This window comes from Drosophila albomicans, chromosome 2R (assembly GCF_009650485.2).
Source record: "Drosophila albomicans strain 15112-1751.03 chromosome 2R, ASM965048v2, whole genome shotgun sequence".
NCBI lineage: Eukaryota > Metazoa > Arthropoda > Insecta > Diptera > Drosophilidae > Drosophila > Drosophila albomicans.
The window spans coordinates 30,580,106-30,599,682 of record NC_047631.2 but is presented as its reverse complement, the minus strand read 5'-3'; the positions used below and the strand labels follow the sequence as shown (position 1 = coordinate 30,599,682).

Genomic DNA, 19,577 nt, shown 5'->3' with positions numbered 1-19,577 from the left:
ACATAGGCAGTCAGTGTTAGTAAATTGACTAAATCGACGTTCAACATGTTGCAATGTTGCTGGCACAACATTGTTCTGCAACATTTGTAGTGATATTGTGAGATTCGTTGTTGAAGCGTGCGGTCGATCATGCGGAATCGCTCTTCGTTTTTTCGAGTTTACCGTTACCGTTGATTGACGCAAAAATCAAAAAACTCTGCGCGCGTTGTTTATTTGTTCCTTGGTGTTTCGTGTGTGCTAATAACAGAGAATTGCATAAAACAAGTGTGTGGATCAAAAAGTCTATGTAATTCTTGCATAAAAAAGGTACACAACAAATAATTTCCGTCAGTTTTTCAAATGTGCCGAATGTGTGTTTTATGTGAAAAAAAAGAAGAGGAAGAAGCAACACTTGCACCAATTTCACCATTCGCTTTTGTTGTTCTTCTTTTGAGAGATGAGTTTTGTGTGCTTGTTTGCGTTTTTGTGTAATGCAAAAATGAAAAAAAAGCAAAAACAATATTTTGACAAAACTCGTTTTTGTGTATTGTGTGACTGTGTGTGCTTGTGTCCCCCACCCACCATTCATGTGAATGATGATGAATATTTGCTCTCCTATTTTTGTTGTTGTTGCTGTCTCAAGTCTCAAACTCAATAGGTTTTGCCAGTCGCATCTCCGGCAATTCCCCCCACCAACAAAGTGCGAGCGAGAACGCATGATATGATGCGCGGTAACATGTGTGCGCATGAACGAACGGCAGCAATAACGTTTTGCATTGACATTTTATGAGCGGCGCTAACGGCGCATTACACATGCTTGCACACACACATATGTATGAATATGCATTTTAGTGTACGCACGCATCATTGACAGTTTTTGGTCGTGCTCTCGTGTATGCATGTGCACGTGTGTGTGTGTTGATTCTCTTTTTTGGGCGTTTGGTGGGCTCTTCTCTCTCACTCCGCTTCAGGTAGACAATGCAAGGGGCAATGCCGGCAATTTGTTTACGATTTCATTTGTTCGCTTATTATTATATTTATTGTGGGTTTCGTTCTCGCGTTTTTCATTGTGGAAATTCGTACGTATTTCCGCTGCTGCAACGTCGCGCATGCCCAACAGCTTATGGGAATTTGTATTGGAAATTAACGCGCACACAGGCATACACGTGTGTGTGTGTGTGTATTTGCATTTTAATTGATTTGACGAGTCAGCCCAACAGCTGTTGGAAATATGTTGGAAGACTCTCCTTTAACCTATTTTCCAGTACATAATTTCCCATAAATATTACATTCTTGATAGAGTTGAAGATTCTATCTGCATTCAGTATAAATCACTTGGAAATACGCTGCAGGTTTTCCGGTGCCCCGCAGTTTTCCACGCCCTTCGCTTGTTTAACTAATGATAAATAATTTTCACTGTCAACTTTGATAATCTCAAGTTCTATCTATGACAAAAATTAGCTTCTAAATGTAAGTCGACTTGCAGTTACCCTTTAAAAGTGTAAATACATTTAACTTCTGACGACTGATGACATTTTTAATATTTCGTAATATCCCATATTTTTTTATGAAATTTACCTGGATAATTCTGGAAAATTTGTCTTAGAAATTCAACACGCCGGATACTGCTTTTTTTTCAATTAAAAATATCAATTAGAAAGAATTTGATTGCTTATAGATTCTGTTTTTTTTGTGGAGATCTATTTGGTCAGATAAAAATCGTGCAAAATCATTTTTACAATGATAATATAATATGTAATGTTCATTGTAATCCAGTTTTTAACGATCAGTTTAAACTTCTTACGTATGTTGCAAGCAATTAATTGTATATTATTATTGCTCTTGAATTAGATGAAAAATGTGGAAAAAATGCAAATTGAATTATTAAATTGGTTTGAGAAAAATAAAGCATATGAAATGTTGTAGTAGCATTATAAATCTAAGCTTTTCTGTATTATAGTTCCTGAGTTTAACTAGTTTGTTCAGTTCACTTCTAATTATAATGCAAACTGGGAAATTGTGTCAAGGTTGGCAGTTTTTTTTTAATAGGGAAATCCCGTAGAGAAACTCTTTGATCCTTACTAATTGTATTATATTTCTTATCATTTCAGAGCATCAAAACGAAACCCGAAACGGAAAACACGTAACGCCAAGTCTCACTAATTGCTGACATAATTTCCATAACTGGCAAAAAAAAAAAAAAAATACAAAAAAAAAAAGAATAGTTAAAAATATATAGAATAGATCGAGCCGACACGTAATTGAATTTACTGTTACGAGTATATCGTGTTAGTGTGTGCGTGTATTAGTGTGTGTCTGTGTCTGAGAGGTCTTGTGGTCCAGTCGTTGTTTAATTTTTCGCGCGTCGTGCGGCGGTTTTAATTGAAAGCACTTATTCTTGGCCCGATCTCGCAAATAATTCTCATTTTCAATTTGCATTCGCATTTATGTGTCTCTCAGTTAGTGTGTCGTACATGTAATTTGTATGTACCCAAGAATGTGGCATAGAAAAGCCACCGCCGAATGTGAAATGTGCCACGTGTATCGGCAAATGTGTTTGCTCTTCATGCTGCTGGGGGCGGCTCTAGGCGCCACGCCCTTTGCCAAGGAATACCGCAGCGCGGGTCTCTTCAAGGGCAACACGCTAATGGATGTGGAACTCGATGCTGCCACAACGCTTGACATCGGCGTCGATAAGCTGGCGGCGGATTTGAACTTGGACACGGATGATGCAGCGTTGGCTTTCAAGGCAGAGTCATCGGTGGTGCTGCCCGGTGCGCAGATAAATACAGGTGAGTTTTCTCCCAAAAATTGTAATTTACTTCTTATCAAAATGAGTAAGAAAGCACCCTTGACTGTGTGCTCGACTGTGAGATACTCATTATACATTTTAAGAGGGTTTAAATTAGTCAAACTCTGTTAACATCTTCAAAGCCTCTGAAACTATTCTTAGCATAGTCAGTAACATTAACATTACAGTCGTTTAAATAGAGCGTTCGGTTAACAGAAAGATCGAAATCTAAATAACAGAGCTGTTAACTGTAGAATTGTTTAACCAACATTCAAGTTAACAGCACCAATTAAATTCATATGAATGTGGAGTGGGAGAAGCTTCCGTCCGCCTCTAGCACAAATTTATAATACCCTTCTACACATATAATATAATATCCTCTACCCTTCTACGCCGCTCTTAATGTGAGGAAGTGAGCATTCCACAAGGAACGGGGTTCCAATCTTAGCAGAGTCTGTAACATTAACATTACCGTCGTTTGTCAAAAGCGTTCGCTTAACAGATAGATCGAATGCTAAATAACAGTGTTGTTTAGCATTGTTTAACCAACAGCATTCAAGTTAACAGCACAGATTTAATTCATATTAATGTGGACTCGGAGAAGCTTCCTTCCGCCTCTTGGCACAAAGTTATAATACCCTTCTACTCAATGGGTAGCGGGTATTGAAACCTCAGAGAGCCGCCGCTCTTAATGTGAGGAAGTGAGCACTCCATTGGGAGCGGGGTTCAAATCCATCCCGTATCAGGTAGGAATATATTTTTTTTTGTAGTCGGGGCGGCGCTTATCTAACCTTATCGCACAACACTTTACCGTCTTGTTCAGACAGACTCTACGACTCTCGACTGTCTTTTGTCGGTTGTTGGTTGTCGATTGTCGGTTGTCGTTTGTCTGTTGTTGTTTATGACCTGCGCCTTGGACTGGCATCATATTTCAAAAATTACGGGAACAAGTGCATTTGTTGTCTGTTGTCAGTCGTGTTCGTATTTGTGTTTCTGTTTTTGGTCTGCCATTCTTCCTCCACTAGTGCTCACTATGGATATCTTATGGTAATTCAATCGGTTGCGTCTGCTCTTGAGCGATGCGATGCCCAGCTGGCAGCAACCAGGATGTCAACTGCAGCTTAACGCTTTCAGTTTTCAATTTTGTGCCCCATCCCGGGGCACGTTCGGGGCACATCCGCTGTCTCTGACTCTCTGCCTCAGTCGCAGTCTCATTATAACGAGTTTAAAGTGTAATCACAGCCAGACGTGTGCTGACCGTGATTGTTCTTTTTCTCTCTACTTCTCTCTCTCTCCTCTGTGTGGCAAAGTGCAAACTTCCTGTTCCCCCAGGCAGTTGCTTCTATGCTCCTGATCGTGGCAGTGAAAGGGCTACCGCCCGGTTTTTTGTTTCTTGTCTCTTATTTTTTACCTTTCTATATTTGTCTTCACTCAATTCTTTGGCCCCAAATTCACCGAACTCCTCGCTTTTTTGTTTTGTACCTTGTCGTGCCACTCAAACTTATTTATTTAAATGTCATTTAAGCGGCTTAACTTGCGTCTTTTACGACAACATTTTTAAACTTTATGAGCGTGAAAATGAAAGTACTTTCGTCATCCTACACCCCTCCTCTGTCTCTCTCTCTCGCTCGCTCTGTCTGTCTTTGTCTCTGCGAACAAATTATGACTCTGCAGCTCGTTGACGAGCTGCTTACAGACGTAAATTTTGGACTTTCTGAAATGTGCCACAATTAAAGGTGACTTTTTTTTTTCTTTCGGTGTCGCAACTGATGCGCCAAATGAGTAACCGACATGCCATGCATCTCCCAATGCATAACATTTCCATAACCGTCACTGTTAATTAACATTAATGTTGTGAAGGGCTGTCAATAACAATTCGCTACTTATAAGTAAAAAGCCGTTGATCGTAAATGGTTTATAATACTTTTTATTGAGATTACACTCTTAAGGAATGAGTTTATTGTCGAGTGCGTAACAGAAACATAACAGTAGCTGTTAATTAACATGCATTGTATGATCAATAAAATCAATATAAATAAATTTCCAGTCTTAAGTTTCTCTCCTCCTACTTCAAGTACACATATTTTTTAAGATCAACTTAAATATTACAGTAATAAAAAAAAAAAGGTTTTCAATGCGTAACAGTAACTTAACAGTAGCTGTTAATTAACATGTAATGAGTAACCGATAAAATCAATAAAAGATATATTTGCAATCTGAAATTTCTCTCTCTTGAAAGACACTTTACATTAATTAACATGTTATACTCACTTTTATTAAACTTGGTTATTAAGATTATTATAAATTTAGTATTTATAATTTAATGTTCACTTTAATTATAGTTCGTTATCGATGTCATATTATAATTTGAGCGTAGGTTATTTTTAATATTTGAAATTGACTTCACATTCCAAGTTTTAAGCTTCCGACTGCCTTGGGCATAGCTTCAAGCAAAAGCCCTTGTTGCCATTGGAATGTTGTACAATAATTTTGTTATGACCATTAAATGGAAGACTTTGGCCATAAAAAAAGAGCAGCTACACAATTTCAAATAGTTCTAAAAACTGCCTACATATGCAGGCGATTTGGAGGCTGTGTTGTGTCTGAGCTCCAATGCAAAGTCAAATTTTAGGCATCGCTACCTGAGGCATAAATGCCCTCGTTGCTACTTTTCGGAGCAACAACATCTTGGGCTCCATCCAAACACACACACAAACACAGAGAAGGAAACCATAAAAATTTCTGCAAGGCACGCAAACTTTGGCCCTGGTGGGGACCAGTTTTTTTTTTGTTTTTGGTTTCTTGGTTTGGTTTTGGTGGCGAAGGCAAAGGCGAAGGCGAAGGCATTCAATGGGTACAGTACGCAAGGAATCGGTTTTGCCGACAAAAATCTTTGCAGGAGACTCGGAGGTTGACTCTCTGAGCTGTGAGCTGTGAGCTGGGATCTCTGGCACTTGAGCTCTTTAGCACAGCGGCATTTACTTGTATATGCATTTAGATACGTTGAAAGATACTTGGAACTTGTATCTGCGCATGTGTGTGAGTGTGTGTGTGCGATGTGTGTGTGTGTGTGTCTATGGCAAACAAAGCCAGCCGACAATCGTAAAAACTAAACGACGGGAGTATTTATGACGCTCAGTTTTATACAACAGCGAGAAACAACACTGCAGAGAGAAGAAGTTAAGTCTCCCAGTGTGTTGTGTGTGTTGTGTTTGTGTTTGGATCAAGTGCCAAAGTCAGACGAAGCGTTCTTTGAGTTAGATAAGAGCCAAAGGCTTTGCACTTGCACATGGCACATGCAAATGCGATGCAAATGCGAAATGCAGATAAAAACAGCTGCAGTAGGCTGCTCAAATAAATCAAGTTGAAACGTCAGTGCAATCGACTGTCAGTCGCACTCTCTGACTGTCATTCTATCTATCTCTCTCTCTCGGTTCAGGTAGCAAATCGAGAACAGCAAAGTGCGAAATATCCCACAGTGCAGCCACAGATATATTATATGTTAGCTACAGACTCCGACTCATAGAGCTAAAGATACAAATACAGATGCGTTCGTCGTTAACGCTGGCACGCTAATTTGACGAAAGCCCATTTCATGGCGTTTTTCCACATATTTCATGCGGAGAGCGTTTCGAACGTTTCGATTCGGCACGCCATGCGGCATGCGGCATGCAACAAGAGCGAGGAAGGAAGGAGCCTGTTGCACCTTGCTTCGCTTATTGCTTGTTGCATGTATCTCTAAGCATCGTACGTGTATCTTACAGGTAGTTTTTAACACTCTGCCGCATCGTTGCAACTCTCGCTGCCATCATGCTGCTCTGGCTTCATTATACGCCCAACGTTTTGTTTACACCTTTTGCGAAAAACTCGGAAAGAGAACACAACAACAAGTGAACAAATTTGTTTCCCCGTTTCTTTAGCCCATTTTTCCCAATGATGATTTCAACTCGTTGATGATTCTTCCTTTTTTTTTTGCCAGTCGCATCTTTCGATTCAGTTTTCAATTGTCTTTCAGATCGTCCAGCCAGTTTTTGCCTTGTTTATTTTAGCAGCCGTTTGTTGTGGCTATTTATTTGTTTTCAATTTTACATAGCTGGAAATTGTGCAAGACTTTTCACATTTACATACGTTTATATTCTGCCACATAAATACAGACAGCTATGTTAGACTGCTTGTTTTTATGCCCCTTTGGGCTATGTTCTGTTCTCTGTACTTTTCTGTTTGCTTCTGTTTATCTTTTCTCTGTTTTTATGAACTTCAACGCATTGTTTTTATTTTCTGCATGTGCTCGAATGGACTCGACGGCCCTAATGTCAGCTGTTTGTTAGCGGAAAAATGCCATAATAAGCAGCAAAACATTTTAAAGTATTTGTGTCCAGAAGTTTCAAGGATTTACGCACTGTAAATAAAAACAAAATTGAAAAACTGCGTAGAGACACTTTATGGAATTTATTGATTTTTAGATAATATATGATGAAAGATCAAGATGAAAACAGATAATCTTTGCTAAATGAGAGTCTTAAATATTTTTTAAATTATTGAAATTTTATACACAGTTTATGGAATTAAGTTCAGGAAATGTAGAAAATTATATATAATTGAAATTAAATAATCTTTTCTAAATTTCAACGTTCACATTATTTAAGATTTCTATGATTTTAAAGACTTATTTAATACTTGGCCTCAATTTTAAAATGCTTAAAATATATTTTATGGAAGTTAGTCTAAGTACAATATTTTGATTTTAAAGTAGTAAATAAATTGAAATTTTCACAATATTTAGAATTTCTATCATTTTGAAGACTTGATATAGATTATAGTATACTAAACAGTACAATTTTAATATTTAACTTCAAGAGTTTTCAAAATGTTTACAAGACATTTTATTGGAGTTTCTCTTAGTTGAATTTGGTTCAATAAAAATTACAATTCTTTTATATTCTGCATTTGAAATGTTAAATAAATGGAAATTTTCTCCATTTTTAGAATTTCAATCATTTTAAAGAGTAAAATTTTAATGTTTAACTTCACAAGTTTTCAAAATGTTTAGAAGACATTTTAAGGAAGTTAGTCTAAGTTGAATTTGGTTATTCAAAATATTAAATAATCTTTGCTTTCTTGAGCTTTGGAAATAGTAAATATTCGTTGATTCCACTTATCACAAATTTGTGTAAATATTTCGTGTTTATTGTAGATAATTCGTATTTACTTCCAAAGCTCGCTTTCATGGCTGTTTATGGGTTTTTGATCAGAAAGCCATCAAATTGTGCTCCACTGTGCGTCAGCGTCTTATTGAATTCAAATTGAACTTTCTATCGCAGCTTAGCAAATGGGCAAATTTACAGATTTTATCAGCGGCCAACGAACAACGGCGTATTGTTTTGTATTTTGTTAAAGTTGTTGCTGTTGTTGTTGTAGTTGTTGTTGTAGTTGTTGTTGTTGCTGTGGCACAAGACAAGACAAGACAGCAAACTAACTACATGCAAGATACGCCACAAACAATGGCACAATGTCTGCGGCAAGTGCAACAATTTGAAGCTACAATCTATGAGAAACCACCTACGTTGCGCGGTGCCCCCCTCTGTCCCCTCCCCCTTCTCTCTATCCCCTCGAGCGGAGGCGGGGGCTGAGAGTTAAGCGTAAACCGCCATAAACAGGTGTCTGCCAATGTATTTACATTTTGAAAAGGAGTTAACGGCTCTTTTTTGCTGCTGCTGTTGCGGCTAACGCATGCGCACGCCACATGCCACATGCCACAAGCCGTGTGCAGCAACTCTCAGGCTGTTGTCACCCACACAACAAACAGAAAGTTTTGAGCTTAGTGAAGAAAGTGCCAAATACAATAAAATGAAGAAACCGACAAGAAAAGTGAATGTTAAACAATAAACATATATTCGATAAAAGCATGCAACAACGCATTACATGCCACACGAATGCCGCATGCAACCACCGCAGAAATGTTTCAAATCAATTTTTGTGGCCAAGATGTCAACAGGCAGCAGCCAGTCAGAACAACACACTGCATTCCACAATTTGTTGCATCGTGGGCGTGAATATGAGCATATTTAATTTGATTGTCTTGTCTTGTCTTTGCCACAACATAAATTGAAGAGCTGGCCATAAATTCTGGAGAGAAAAAGCTGCGCACAAGCATGCGGGCAGATGCCAAAAGCAGTTGTCGATTTAGCTTTAGATACAGATACAAATGCTGAGATACAGATACAAATATATGAGGCTGCAGATACAACTGCAGTTGTATGCATCGACTGCATAATAAATTACAACAAAAAATTGGAAAATTAAGAGCATTATTGTTTGCTCATTATGGCAGGCCATAGTTCTGACTGACGAACGGACCGACTGACTGAATGACTGACTGAATGACTGACGCATTGACTGACTGGCGTCCCACATGCAACGCGTCTAATTGAAATAGAAATCACAGCGCAACGTGGCTGCTGCTGCAGCAGCCATAAAACACAAACGCAGATGTTTCATTTCATGTTTTGAGTTATGTTCTTGCTAACTCTCACTTCTCCTACCTCTTTGTATTTCTCTCTCTCTCTCTCTGTCTCTGTCTGTCTCTTTTTTTGTTGCACATATGCTTGCGCTGACATTTGAACTTCAGGCGCGCGCAACCGCAACATGCGGCTTTTGGGGCCTTTTTTAGGGGCACGTTGCATAAATAAACTTTTACCGAACAGCATTTTACGTTGCGACCTAGAAATTTGGCTTCTTTCCTTTTTCGAAGTTTTTAGTTTTTTTTTTCAGAGTTTTTTTCATTTTTGGTTAACTCTTTTTTCTATATACATATATTTTATACTTTTTTTTCTTGATTTTTTGTTTCATTTTTTCTTGTTCCTTTTTCTTTTTCTTTCATTATTTTATTATTCTATTCTTTCATTCCCTTATTTTTTTCGTTTATGTTTATGTTTTTTTTTTTAACTTTTGCTTATTTTTTACTTTATTTCATTAAATTTTGTTCTTTGTTTGTTTTTACATTTCTTGTTTTTGTTTTTTTTAATTTTTTGCTATTTCTTTATTATATTTTATTTTGTTCTTTGTTTTCTTTAAGTTTTTTGTTTGTTTTTCAATCATATTTTTTATCTTAATGTTTTTTTATTATTTAGCTTATTATTATTTCTTACTTTTTATTTACCTTCTTTGTTGTTTTTTTTTTATTTCTTCTTTTATTTTTTCTTTAGCTTTTTTATTTTTTTTATTTTTCCTATATATTTTTTGTTTATTTACTTAATATTATTAGATTTTTGACTTTGTTGTATATATTTTTCTTTACATTATTAGATATTTTCCTTTATTTGTCTAGCTTTTTTATATTTTTGTCTCTTTCCATTTATCTTTCATGGTTTTTTTTCATATTTTCGTTTCTTTTTGTTATTTTGTCAGCTGCTTAGCTCGACTTGAGCGAATTGCAGCTTGTAATCAATTATTAACACGCCGCTCGTCAATTTGCGACACTCCTTGAATTTGCATGTCAGCACGTTGGGCGCCAGCTTAAAGTTTTGCTTTTTTTTTTGGCGCCCATGCGGAAATCAAAGTCAATACCGCAATTATCCAGCCAACTGCAAAAATCGAAAACAAAACAAAAGAAAACATTTTGCCAGCAGTAGTTGAAACGTTTCTTTTCATCCAAAATTGCTTCCGCGCTGCACAATTTGTCATGGCAACACCTTTGGGGCGATCAAATGCTACGTCTACACCCTCAACTTAACCCCTTGGTGCCCCTCCCCTCCCCGCCACACAGTTGTCCATAGCTCAAGCTGACAAAATGTGCTGTAGTGCGAAATATTAACGGATTCGGAGAGCTCGATAAATGATCAAAAAGCTAAAGCCGACGACGACGACGATGACGACGACGACATAGCCAATAAACAGTCAATTATTGCACACACAGAAAGAGAGAGAGGGGGGAAAGGAGGGGAGTGAGTGCATAAAATTAAATGCTTTGCTGGGCTGCAGGCGCAGTCGATCAGTCATTCATTCATTCAGTCAATTCGTCAGCTGCGAGCAGCCGCATTACAAATTACGCAAATGTTGCCAGCAGCTCCAAAAGAGATTTGCATTTGCATTGCGTTGCTTCATTGTTGTTATTGTTATTGTTGTTGCTGCCGCTTTTGTTGCTATCTCACCTTGTTGTCTAATGCACGGGCAGCGCAGCGCTGACTGTTAATTTACGGCAATTTAATGAAAATTACCTGTTTCCCGATGAGGCCCCCACCTGCTTGCCTGCCTGCCTGCCTGCTAAGGAGGTGTTCCCAGGCGCTTCTCTCTGTTTGCTCAGCCGCATACCCATTAAGCGAAAGTTTAGTTGGGTATGACTAAGTTAGAAGTAAGTAAGCAGTTGAGTTGGATATGACTAAGTAAGAAGTAACTAATCAGTAAGTAAGCAGTTGAAGTTACCAAATAAATTGAAAACCTTTAGAAGAGACACTGGAGAAATATTTACAATAGAATACGCTCTAAAAATATAACGTCTTAGTATTGTGTTTGCAATTATCGCTTCCATATTTAGATACAACTTAAAACCAAGTGCCCTCTCCACAACTGAAGCACCTGGGAAACTAAGAGCTAAAGTTCTCAAAAGCCTGCTTGTCTAAAAATAGAAGTAAATGCGTCAAACACACAAAGTTACTGAATATCTAGGGGTTGCTTAAACCCCAAAGGTGTTCTGATTCTACGAAATTTGTGAGTAATGAAATAAGATACTTTTTAGCTGTACTTTGTATTTTTCAACTTTTAAAAAGTTGGATATTTTTACTAAACTATTGTGAGCTCAAATCCTCTTTATTTAACTCGTGAGCATAGACTGCCCGAATTATCTTTTAGCATCATATTACTTATATTTTAACAGTACTTATTTCTACTTATGTTGTAGTTATAGTTATGTTAATGTTACAAAATCGCTAGAGTGTTATAAGACTTTATAATCTAAAGCATATAGTAAGCAAACAATTGGTTGCGATCAAATTAAAGTTGTAGAAGTTATTTAAGAAATACTTCTCACTGACAGTCTAGTATATTTTGACTTCTTTGGTATATTTCGAATGTAACACTTCAACAATATACCAAATATAGGTTTCGGTATATTTTAGTATGCATGTGGTATCATTTGGTATATTTTAAAATTAATACCGCACCGTTTTGCTTTTATTTAAAAAGGGTTGCTGTTATCTCATATTCGAGCACACTCAACTTGTTATACTTACTTCTTTATAAACATTAATGAACAGTTCTCAGAAGATCGAGTGGAATATTTTATATACACACCCTGTAAAATATTACGTGACGCATTACAGGGTGTTTCCCAGCCGAATCATGCAAACAAACAATGAGCAAGCAATGCATCTTCTTTATGCTTATCATCAAGTGGTATCGCTAGGGCGTTTCTTTTTAGCCAGCTGATGATTGGCTACTGGAATTACGACAGCGTCTGTTTGGCAACAGTTTAAGACCAGAGTGTGTGTGGTGTTTATTGTAAACATGTGAACTAAGCCGATTTACAAGGCAGCCGCCAAAAAAAAGACACTCGCATTAATATACTTGTTGTATGCAGACATTCCAGCGGGAGATTGTCGCAATATTTTGATAGTTCAACATTATAAATTCCCAAAATATTTGGCTATAACAACGAGAGAGAGAAAGAGAAAAACGTTGAGCTGCTTTTTAACATTTTCATTCAATTAAATGGCAGACGCTTAAATATTTCCCAATTTTGCTTTTCACCATCTTTCAGCGTCGTCTTTTTGGATTAAAATGAAAAAGTTTTCAACATTGTCGCGATGTCGCGACATTTTGAGCATTTAGATTTTGGTTTCAACAAGTTTGCCAGATAATGAGGCAGGCACCCATGGCGACAACGAAGCGGCATTAAGATTAGTTAGTCAAATGACTTTTTAGTTGTCTAGTTGTTGCACAGCTTGTTGGGGGTGTGTGTGTGTGTGGGAGCATCAGACAATCGTCAAATCATCAAGCCATCAAGTGCAGCTATAAAATTTGTCATTTTATTGCCATCAAATTGCTAGAAAAATGTTTGGTAATTGAAAGGTGAAGAGTGTATTTTTTTTTTTTTTTTATTTTTGGGCTGTTTGAAAATGTCAACGCATTTCTACATCGTAAAACTTTTTGGATTGGGAATGCATCTTCTTAAGTGGGAAACTTTGTGTATTTTTAACGATACCAAATATAAGGGAATTAGTCAGCTTTTTTCCACCACGTTCTCTTAACTGATTTCGTATGTAAATCTTGCTGATCTCTTGTAAGCATTAGCTTATCATCATAAATTCGATTGGAAATTATCACCTCTTGAAGTGGCACGAGAAAAGTCAATTGATTTTCAATTTGATAGAATAGAAGATAGCATAAGTAATATCTCTTCTTCTTTGCTTGATGGGGGGTGTTTGTTTTTCGAGAGAGAGAGAGAGAGAGAGAGAGACGCTTTTGTCATATTTTTCGTTATGGCTTTTACACAATTTATGCACATTTTTCCACACCACAGACAGACGAAGTCGAAGACGTACCGTTATCAAGTTTCTAACGGTACACTCTTGGTCTTTTGGTCTCCCCGACCACCTCCGATTCCTGCCTTGCTTTCTGCATACGATTAACCGCATGTGTGGACAGGTGAACGAACCATCGTCGATGACTTTTCGAAATGACCATTTTATTGTTTTTCGTTTTGCCCAGTTCAACAGTTGGGTAGACAGGCTATAATCAAATGTTATTTATGAAATATTGTATAATTTATGCATATATATATGTTTGCTATATGCCTGCGATCAATTAGCTAATGATGCAGCAATGCCAAAGACCATTGAGATTGAGCAGATAGCCGAAGCAGTCATTGGCCATATAATTAAGACAAACACTTTGTTTGCCATTCCAGAACTCTTCATTCTTTTGCCTCTTGACTCGTATTTTTTTTCCCCCCGTATTCCCATAAATCTGAAAAGCGAACGTAATGCGTCTTAGTCTCGACGAAAAACTTTCACCAAACCGCACACAATTAAGGCACAATTTGATTTGACGTTTCAAATGAATTTACAATATACATAAGTGTGCCGATCCATTCTCATCCATCCATCCTCATCTATGCTCTCTCTCCACTTCCACCTCGAACTCAATCCAAACAAAAGTGTTAAAACGAGCATTTCATTTTCGACAAAATGTGTTCACATTCAAGTTACAAGCTAATTAGCCACAGCAAGCAGACTCTCGACACTTAAAAGCCAAAAACAAACGTCCACAGCGACACGCCGTGCCGGGAAATGCCGTCTAGAACATGGAAACATAAAAAGAAAGCAAAGGCGCAACCATGCCGAGGGTTGCTCCCAAAGTTTATAGCTCTTTTCAGAGCAAAATAGTTTTGTTTGTTGTTGAAGTTTTATAAGAGTAACTAATATTTGATTTTATTGAACTATTTAAGAAAAAACTGAGACGTATATTATAAAAAGTTTTATTAGTTTTTGAGATTTGTGCAAGTAACAAATATTTGCTACTACAGATTTATTTAAGAATGTGATTTTTATAATAAAAATAGTTTCATTAATCATTGAGACTTTTGGATGAAAAAATATTTGCTTTTATAGAATTATTTAGTTCTAACATTATTTCAAAATCTTTAAAAAATGTTTAAGTTAAAAAAATTATATTTTTTTCAAACTTTTCAATGACTATATTCACAAAATTCTTTTCTTTCTAAATTCCTCATTTCTCGGATAATTTTATGGATTTTTTGCTGTTTGCTATTTGTATTTCGATCTATCTATTCATAGCCTGAAGGCCTTATTCGCTCTGGTTTATCTCAATGTCATAAGGAATGTTATTCATTATTTCAATCAATTAATAGTAATAATAATTTCGTTATAATGATATATAACAATTATTTTCTTATTTCATAATGTCAGCTAAGATCTATTCCAATGAAATTCGATTAATTCTTTATGGATAGATTTTCTATCTTATCTTTTCTGCTCTTTTAAATTATTCTCTAACTTTTCGAGCTTCCCATAGTCAAGTTCTCAGCTACAGATACTCGCACAAGCTTGTGTATCCGTGAGTTTGTTTTGCCGCTTGTTGTAGATACCATTCGATGTTGTATGAGTTGTAGTTGTAGTTGTTGTGCTCCATGTCGCATCGCATCGTGTCGACAACAGAACGCGCTCGTCAAAGTTCGACACGGCCGATCGCCCCTTCAAGACCTCTAATGAAATTGGTGTATCATTAAATGACTGAGTGTGCGTGTGTGTGTGTGTGTGTAGGCAAGTCGAGAACTGGAGGAGGAGCGGTCATTGATGGCATTCATGGCAATCTTCGTTTTGGCTTTCTCAAACCGATCATTCTTAAAGCAAAGTGCGAACAAGCTGTCTATAACTTCGCTCGTCTTTTGCTGACCATCATAAATCTTTGAATGACAGCTGATCTATATATTTAGGTTTAAGCACTGCTTAAAGAAGAGAAGGGGGGAAGTGTATTGAGACTTTTGGGCCATAATGAACCCGCATCCGCAAAAAGGCCAATGGCACGTTGTACTTATGTGCAATTACAAATTTGCCGACATTCCTGAGGCGGCTCCCACACAATGGCCCGAAACGAAAACTTATTTTGCGGGAAAGTAGTTTAAAAGACATGGCTAACCGCATTTTGGCGCATAACGACGACGACCATCGCAGCTCATTGCTGATTGATCGTTCGTGTGCCGCTCCACAAAAAATGGAAAAAAAAACAGAAACCAGCCAAGAAATAAACTAAACTAAAAAACTCATGGTTTCCGCCGTGACACTTGTGTTTACGATTTGATTCGATTTCTTTGATACAGTGCGTTGACATTCATTTGCTTTTTAGCCATGGCCAAGTGCGATCGTTCGATATGTATCTTTATATCTGTATCTTGTGGTCTAAATATAGCAGAGGCAGCAACAACAACAACAGCGCCACTTGCGCCCATCGTTGACCATGTGCGGACATGTGGGCGAGTCAAACTATTCACACACTCACTCACTCAGTCACTCACTATTCATTATTTTGTGTTGTGTGTTATTCATTATTCACTTAGTGGCTGTCAGCATATTTTTTGGGGTCAGAGTTAATGCAAATGTCGCTTTGCTGCGCATGAAAGAATTCAGCTCGCGGCTCTCAATTTGATAGACAGCCAAGAGTGTAGAACTCTTCGTAGGCAAGTGTAGAGATGAGTTGTCGTTGTTGTTGTCTATTAACTTGGCTTGGCGGCTTCTCTTTGTAAACAAAGAAGAAGAAGATGAAGCCGGGAAGAGGGCATAAATCACATTAACCGCAGTCATAGCCATATCAAATTTCGCTTGGCTGTTGTTGGGTGTTGGTTGGCCAAGTTAATTGATTGGTTGCTGTTGGTTGCCTGGCCTCGAGCCGCAAGTCAAAGCCGAGCTGCATGCAACACGCCCGCAAGTGCTGACATTTGTTCAGTGTCACGACTTTACAGACAAACTTGCAGTTGGAAAAACGAACACAGACATAGACAACAAACGCGGCAGTTTGTTCTGCGTTAGAAGCAGCAGCTTAGTTCGTCAGTCAGTTAGTCGAGTCTGTCAGTCAGTTCGTTTTGCGAGTTAGTCAGTGGCTGCCACTCACGACTCCAGCAGCGACTGGATTTAGAGTCTCTCGCAATAGCAGCAACAAAACTTTCTTTCGTGCCGCGCAATGACAGCGTCAAAGGAGTTGGAGGCAGCTGCAGCAGCAGCAGCAGCAACAGTTGCAGCATCCAACCAGCAGCAGCAGCAGTTGCAACAGCAGCCTGCCTCATCATCATGGTGTCATTGATCTTTGCAACAGGCGTGCAGCATTGTTCTTGAAGGAGTTTTGCAGTTGGCATCGCAGTTCGAGTTGGAGTTGGCGGCTTTATCGGCTTTGCAGATCTCTGGCGAGAGAAGCCTTTGCAGCTTGCGGTACTCTCGCCTCCCCAGTCAAGAGTCAAGAGTCAGCTCAACCAAACACACACACAGAGTTCTTCTCTCTCTCTCTCTCAACTTCTGCAACTGGTGCAGTTGCTGAAATTAATTTAACATGAACTTGCAACTAATTTGGAAAGCGCGACTGCATAAAAATTCATTAAAGAAATTTTGCGCCGTAAACTTTATTTTTTTTGGCCAATTTCTTTATGGCTTCATATGGCTTCAGGACAGCTGCAAGTTGGCGGCGCTTTAATAGCCTCAACTTGACTCTTGTTGTTGTTGTTGTGGTTGTGTTCTTCTACTTCTTTTCTTCGCCCGTTCCGTTCGCAGTTCAGCTCTGTTTTTTTGGCCAAAACAAGTTTTTCGAAACTGGTTCTCACTCTTGAATAAAAAAAGTCTTGTGTATTTTTTTTCTTCTTTTTTTATATATATTTTTTGTGGCTGAGCCGCAGCCAAGAAGAATTTATTTCTAACTTAAGCAAATACGACTTTATCGGTACAAAAATTAATGGACTCGACGCCAAGTTATCCTGTACAAGCTGGCAAAATGTTTCAGCTACAGCAAAACAGCTTTTCAGCTCTGATCTTAACCCAAAGATAAAACTTTTTTTAGGGGGGCAGAGGCCAAGTTGTGGGCTAGATTTTGGTGGGTTCTGTTTCTCTCATTCGAGGGCGGAAGTTGTTGCTAAGCTGCTGGTTTTGTTTTGTTTTTTCTGGCTACGTGCCATTGGCCAAGCTGTGAGCATTTGTTGGCGACAAACGTTTTCTGACCGCAGCAGCATTTCCGCTTGTATTTAGAGCAGAGAGAAATAACAACCAGAAAATCCACTTGGTGCAATGAAAATTCAATTCAATTTTCAATTTTCCATTTTCAACGCCTCAATCAACAACTTAATTCAATTAATTTCGAAATGTTTGTGGGATGCATTTGGCTCTAACTAGTTGTTGTTGCTAACAAACACATGTTGTACTCGTATCGAAGCAGTCTTTGTGTAATTAAATCTGCAGCACACGCAAAAAGCAACAAAATCAATTGAATCCAATTCGAAAATTCCGTCAACAAACAATAAAATGTGCATAAAATTTCAAGGCAGATCATTTGCAGTTGTTGTTCTTTTTCGTAAGCACGTAAAGTTGCAGCAAAGTGTGGCAGGTTGAAATTGGTGCATGAATAAATGAAATGCTGCACAGTAGCTGCCAGAGCGTGTACAGTGCATTAAATAAATATGTGCATACGACGTGCTATGACTAACGCAATTTGGAATGTTACGATTGCAGAATTATTAAATTGGCCAAAGCCAGAGATAAATTTACATTGCATAAGAGAAAGAAGTTATAAATAAACGCTGATATGCAGATAAGAGAAAGGAAAATATATATAACAAACAAATATTACTTTAGTGATACAAATAAAAATCCCATTAAAAATTGCAAAGAAATCTGCGAAAGTTTTGGGCACAGATTTAATTTGAAACTGGTTCGCATAAAAGAATACAAATGATAAAAGTCTGAATCAGAAATACAAAATTATCCATTATAAAACTCGCATGAATAAACTTAGTCATGGCAATGATAAAAGCCTAGTTTAAAGCAAATTATATAATATTGTAGTGAATAACAACACATATAAAGTTTTGTATTTGTATTGGAAAAAGGAAACTTTTTTTAATGGGAATTCCATAAGCTTCACTCGGACAGCTGAGAATAATTTCTTTTATGGAAATAAGATCAGTAGTCAGCTCACGTCATTGAAGATTGATTGCTTAACAGCAATGTTGAACAAAGCTGCTACAAACTTGCGATCTTTTCGCATTTTATATATGTAGTAAGCTGACAAAAATCTGTAATCGGAGAAGCCATCGGAGCGATAAAGAATGCTTTGTGAAATTTTAAACAAATGCTCAGCTAATTTGCATAATCAATTTCTAAGTTTAAAGGTTGCTTTGCAATGCAATACTCTAACTTTGGGTATAAGACTTATGATGTTATGTTAGAGAGTTTCTTTAAGTTATTTAAAATAATTTAAAATTGATTTTCAATTTATCTTTTCTTTAAATACATATTGTAAAATAATTAAAGTTTGTCTTTCTATTTAACTTTACTCTATTGATTTTAGGACTTCTTTATATTAACTTCCAAAAACTTTATTAAAATATTTAAAATTTAACTTTCTATATATATTTTCCTTAAATATAGATTGAAAAATAATTAAAATTTGGCTTTCTATTTATCGTTAATTGATTGACTTTATGACTGCTTTAAAGTAACTTCAATTGACTTTATCTGCTTCACATGTTCTTGCCTACTTTTGTCTTCTGTTAGTGTATTAAAAAGTTCTTTCATGCGTTTGCTTTTTGATTAATGTGATCAGCGCATTATCAGCTTAAAGGTGTATTAATGACTGGCAACAGCTGCCAGCTGGCTTCTTCATCGCTTCTTCATTGGCTTCTTGGCTTAATGGAATTGGCGACGTTAGGCAACGTTTAAAAATATGGCTCAAACGATCATCAGTCGAAATGATTTTGTACAATGTTTATCTGAGCGTAGTGCTTGGCTTCTATCTCTAACGTTAGACCAACTGTAGAATCGTGTTGCCGTAGTTGTTGTTGCTGCCCAACATTTCAATTTGGCCAAGTTTAGCGCAGAAGTGATGGTTATTGGCCTGACTTGCCTGCCTTGCAAGTGGTAATTGCAGTTGCAGCTCTCTCTCTCTGAATGTGTGTGCACCGCTAATCGCACGATCTTGACTTGTATCTTATAAATACCCCACAATTTATGTTTGCTTTGGAATCAACTGACGGCCGAGGCACCGTTAAATGCGCCGCCAGTTCGCCAGTTTGCCTCTTAATTAAAGACCTCTGTGG

The 19,577-nt window shown here is 37.5% G+C and overlaps 1 protein-coding gene across 1 annotated transcript in view; it reads left to right on the top strand.

Annotated features, from left to right (window-relative positions):
* Positions 1 to 88: 88 nt before the first annotated feature.
* LOC117573286 (uncharacterized) overlaps positions 89 to 19,577 on the top strand; it is a 37,633-nt gene continuing 18,144 nt past the window's right edge. The window contains exons 1-2 of the mRNA XM_034256390.2: positions 89 to 306; positions 2,091 to 2,771. Coding sequence (XP_034112281.1) covers positions 2,465 to 2,771 — 307 coding nt within the window. The 5' untranslated portion in view covers positions 89 to 306; positions 2,091 to 2,464. The remainder of the gene's footprint in view (positions 307 to 2,090; positions 2,772 to 19,577) is intronic.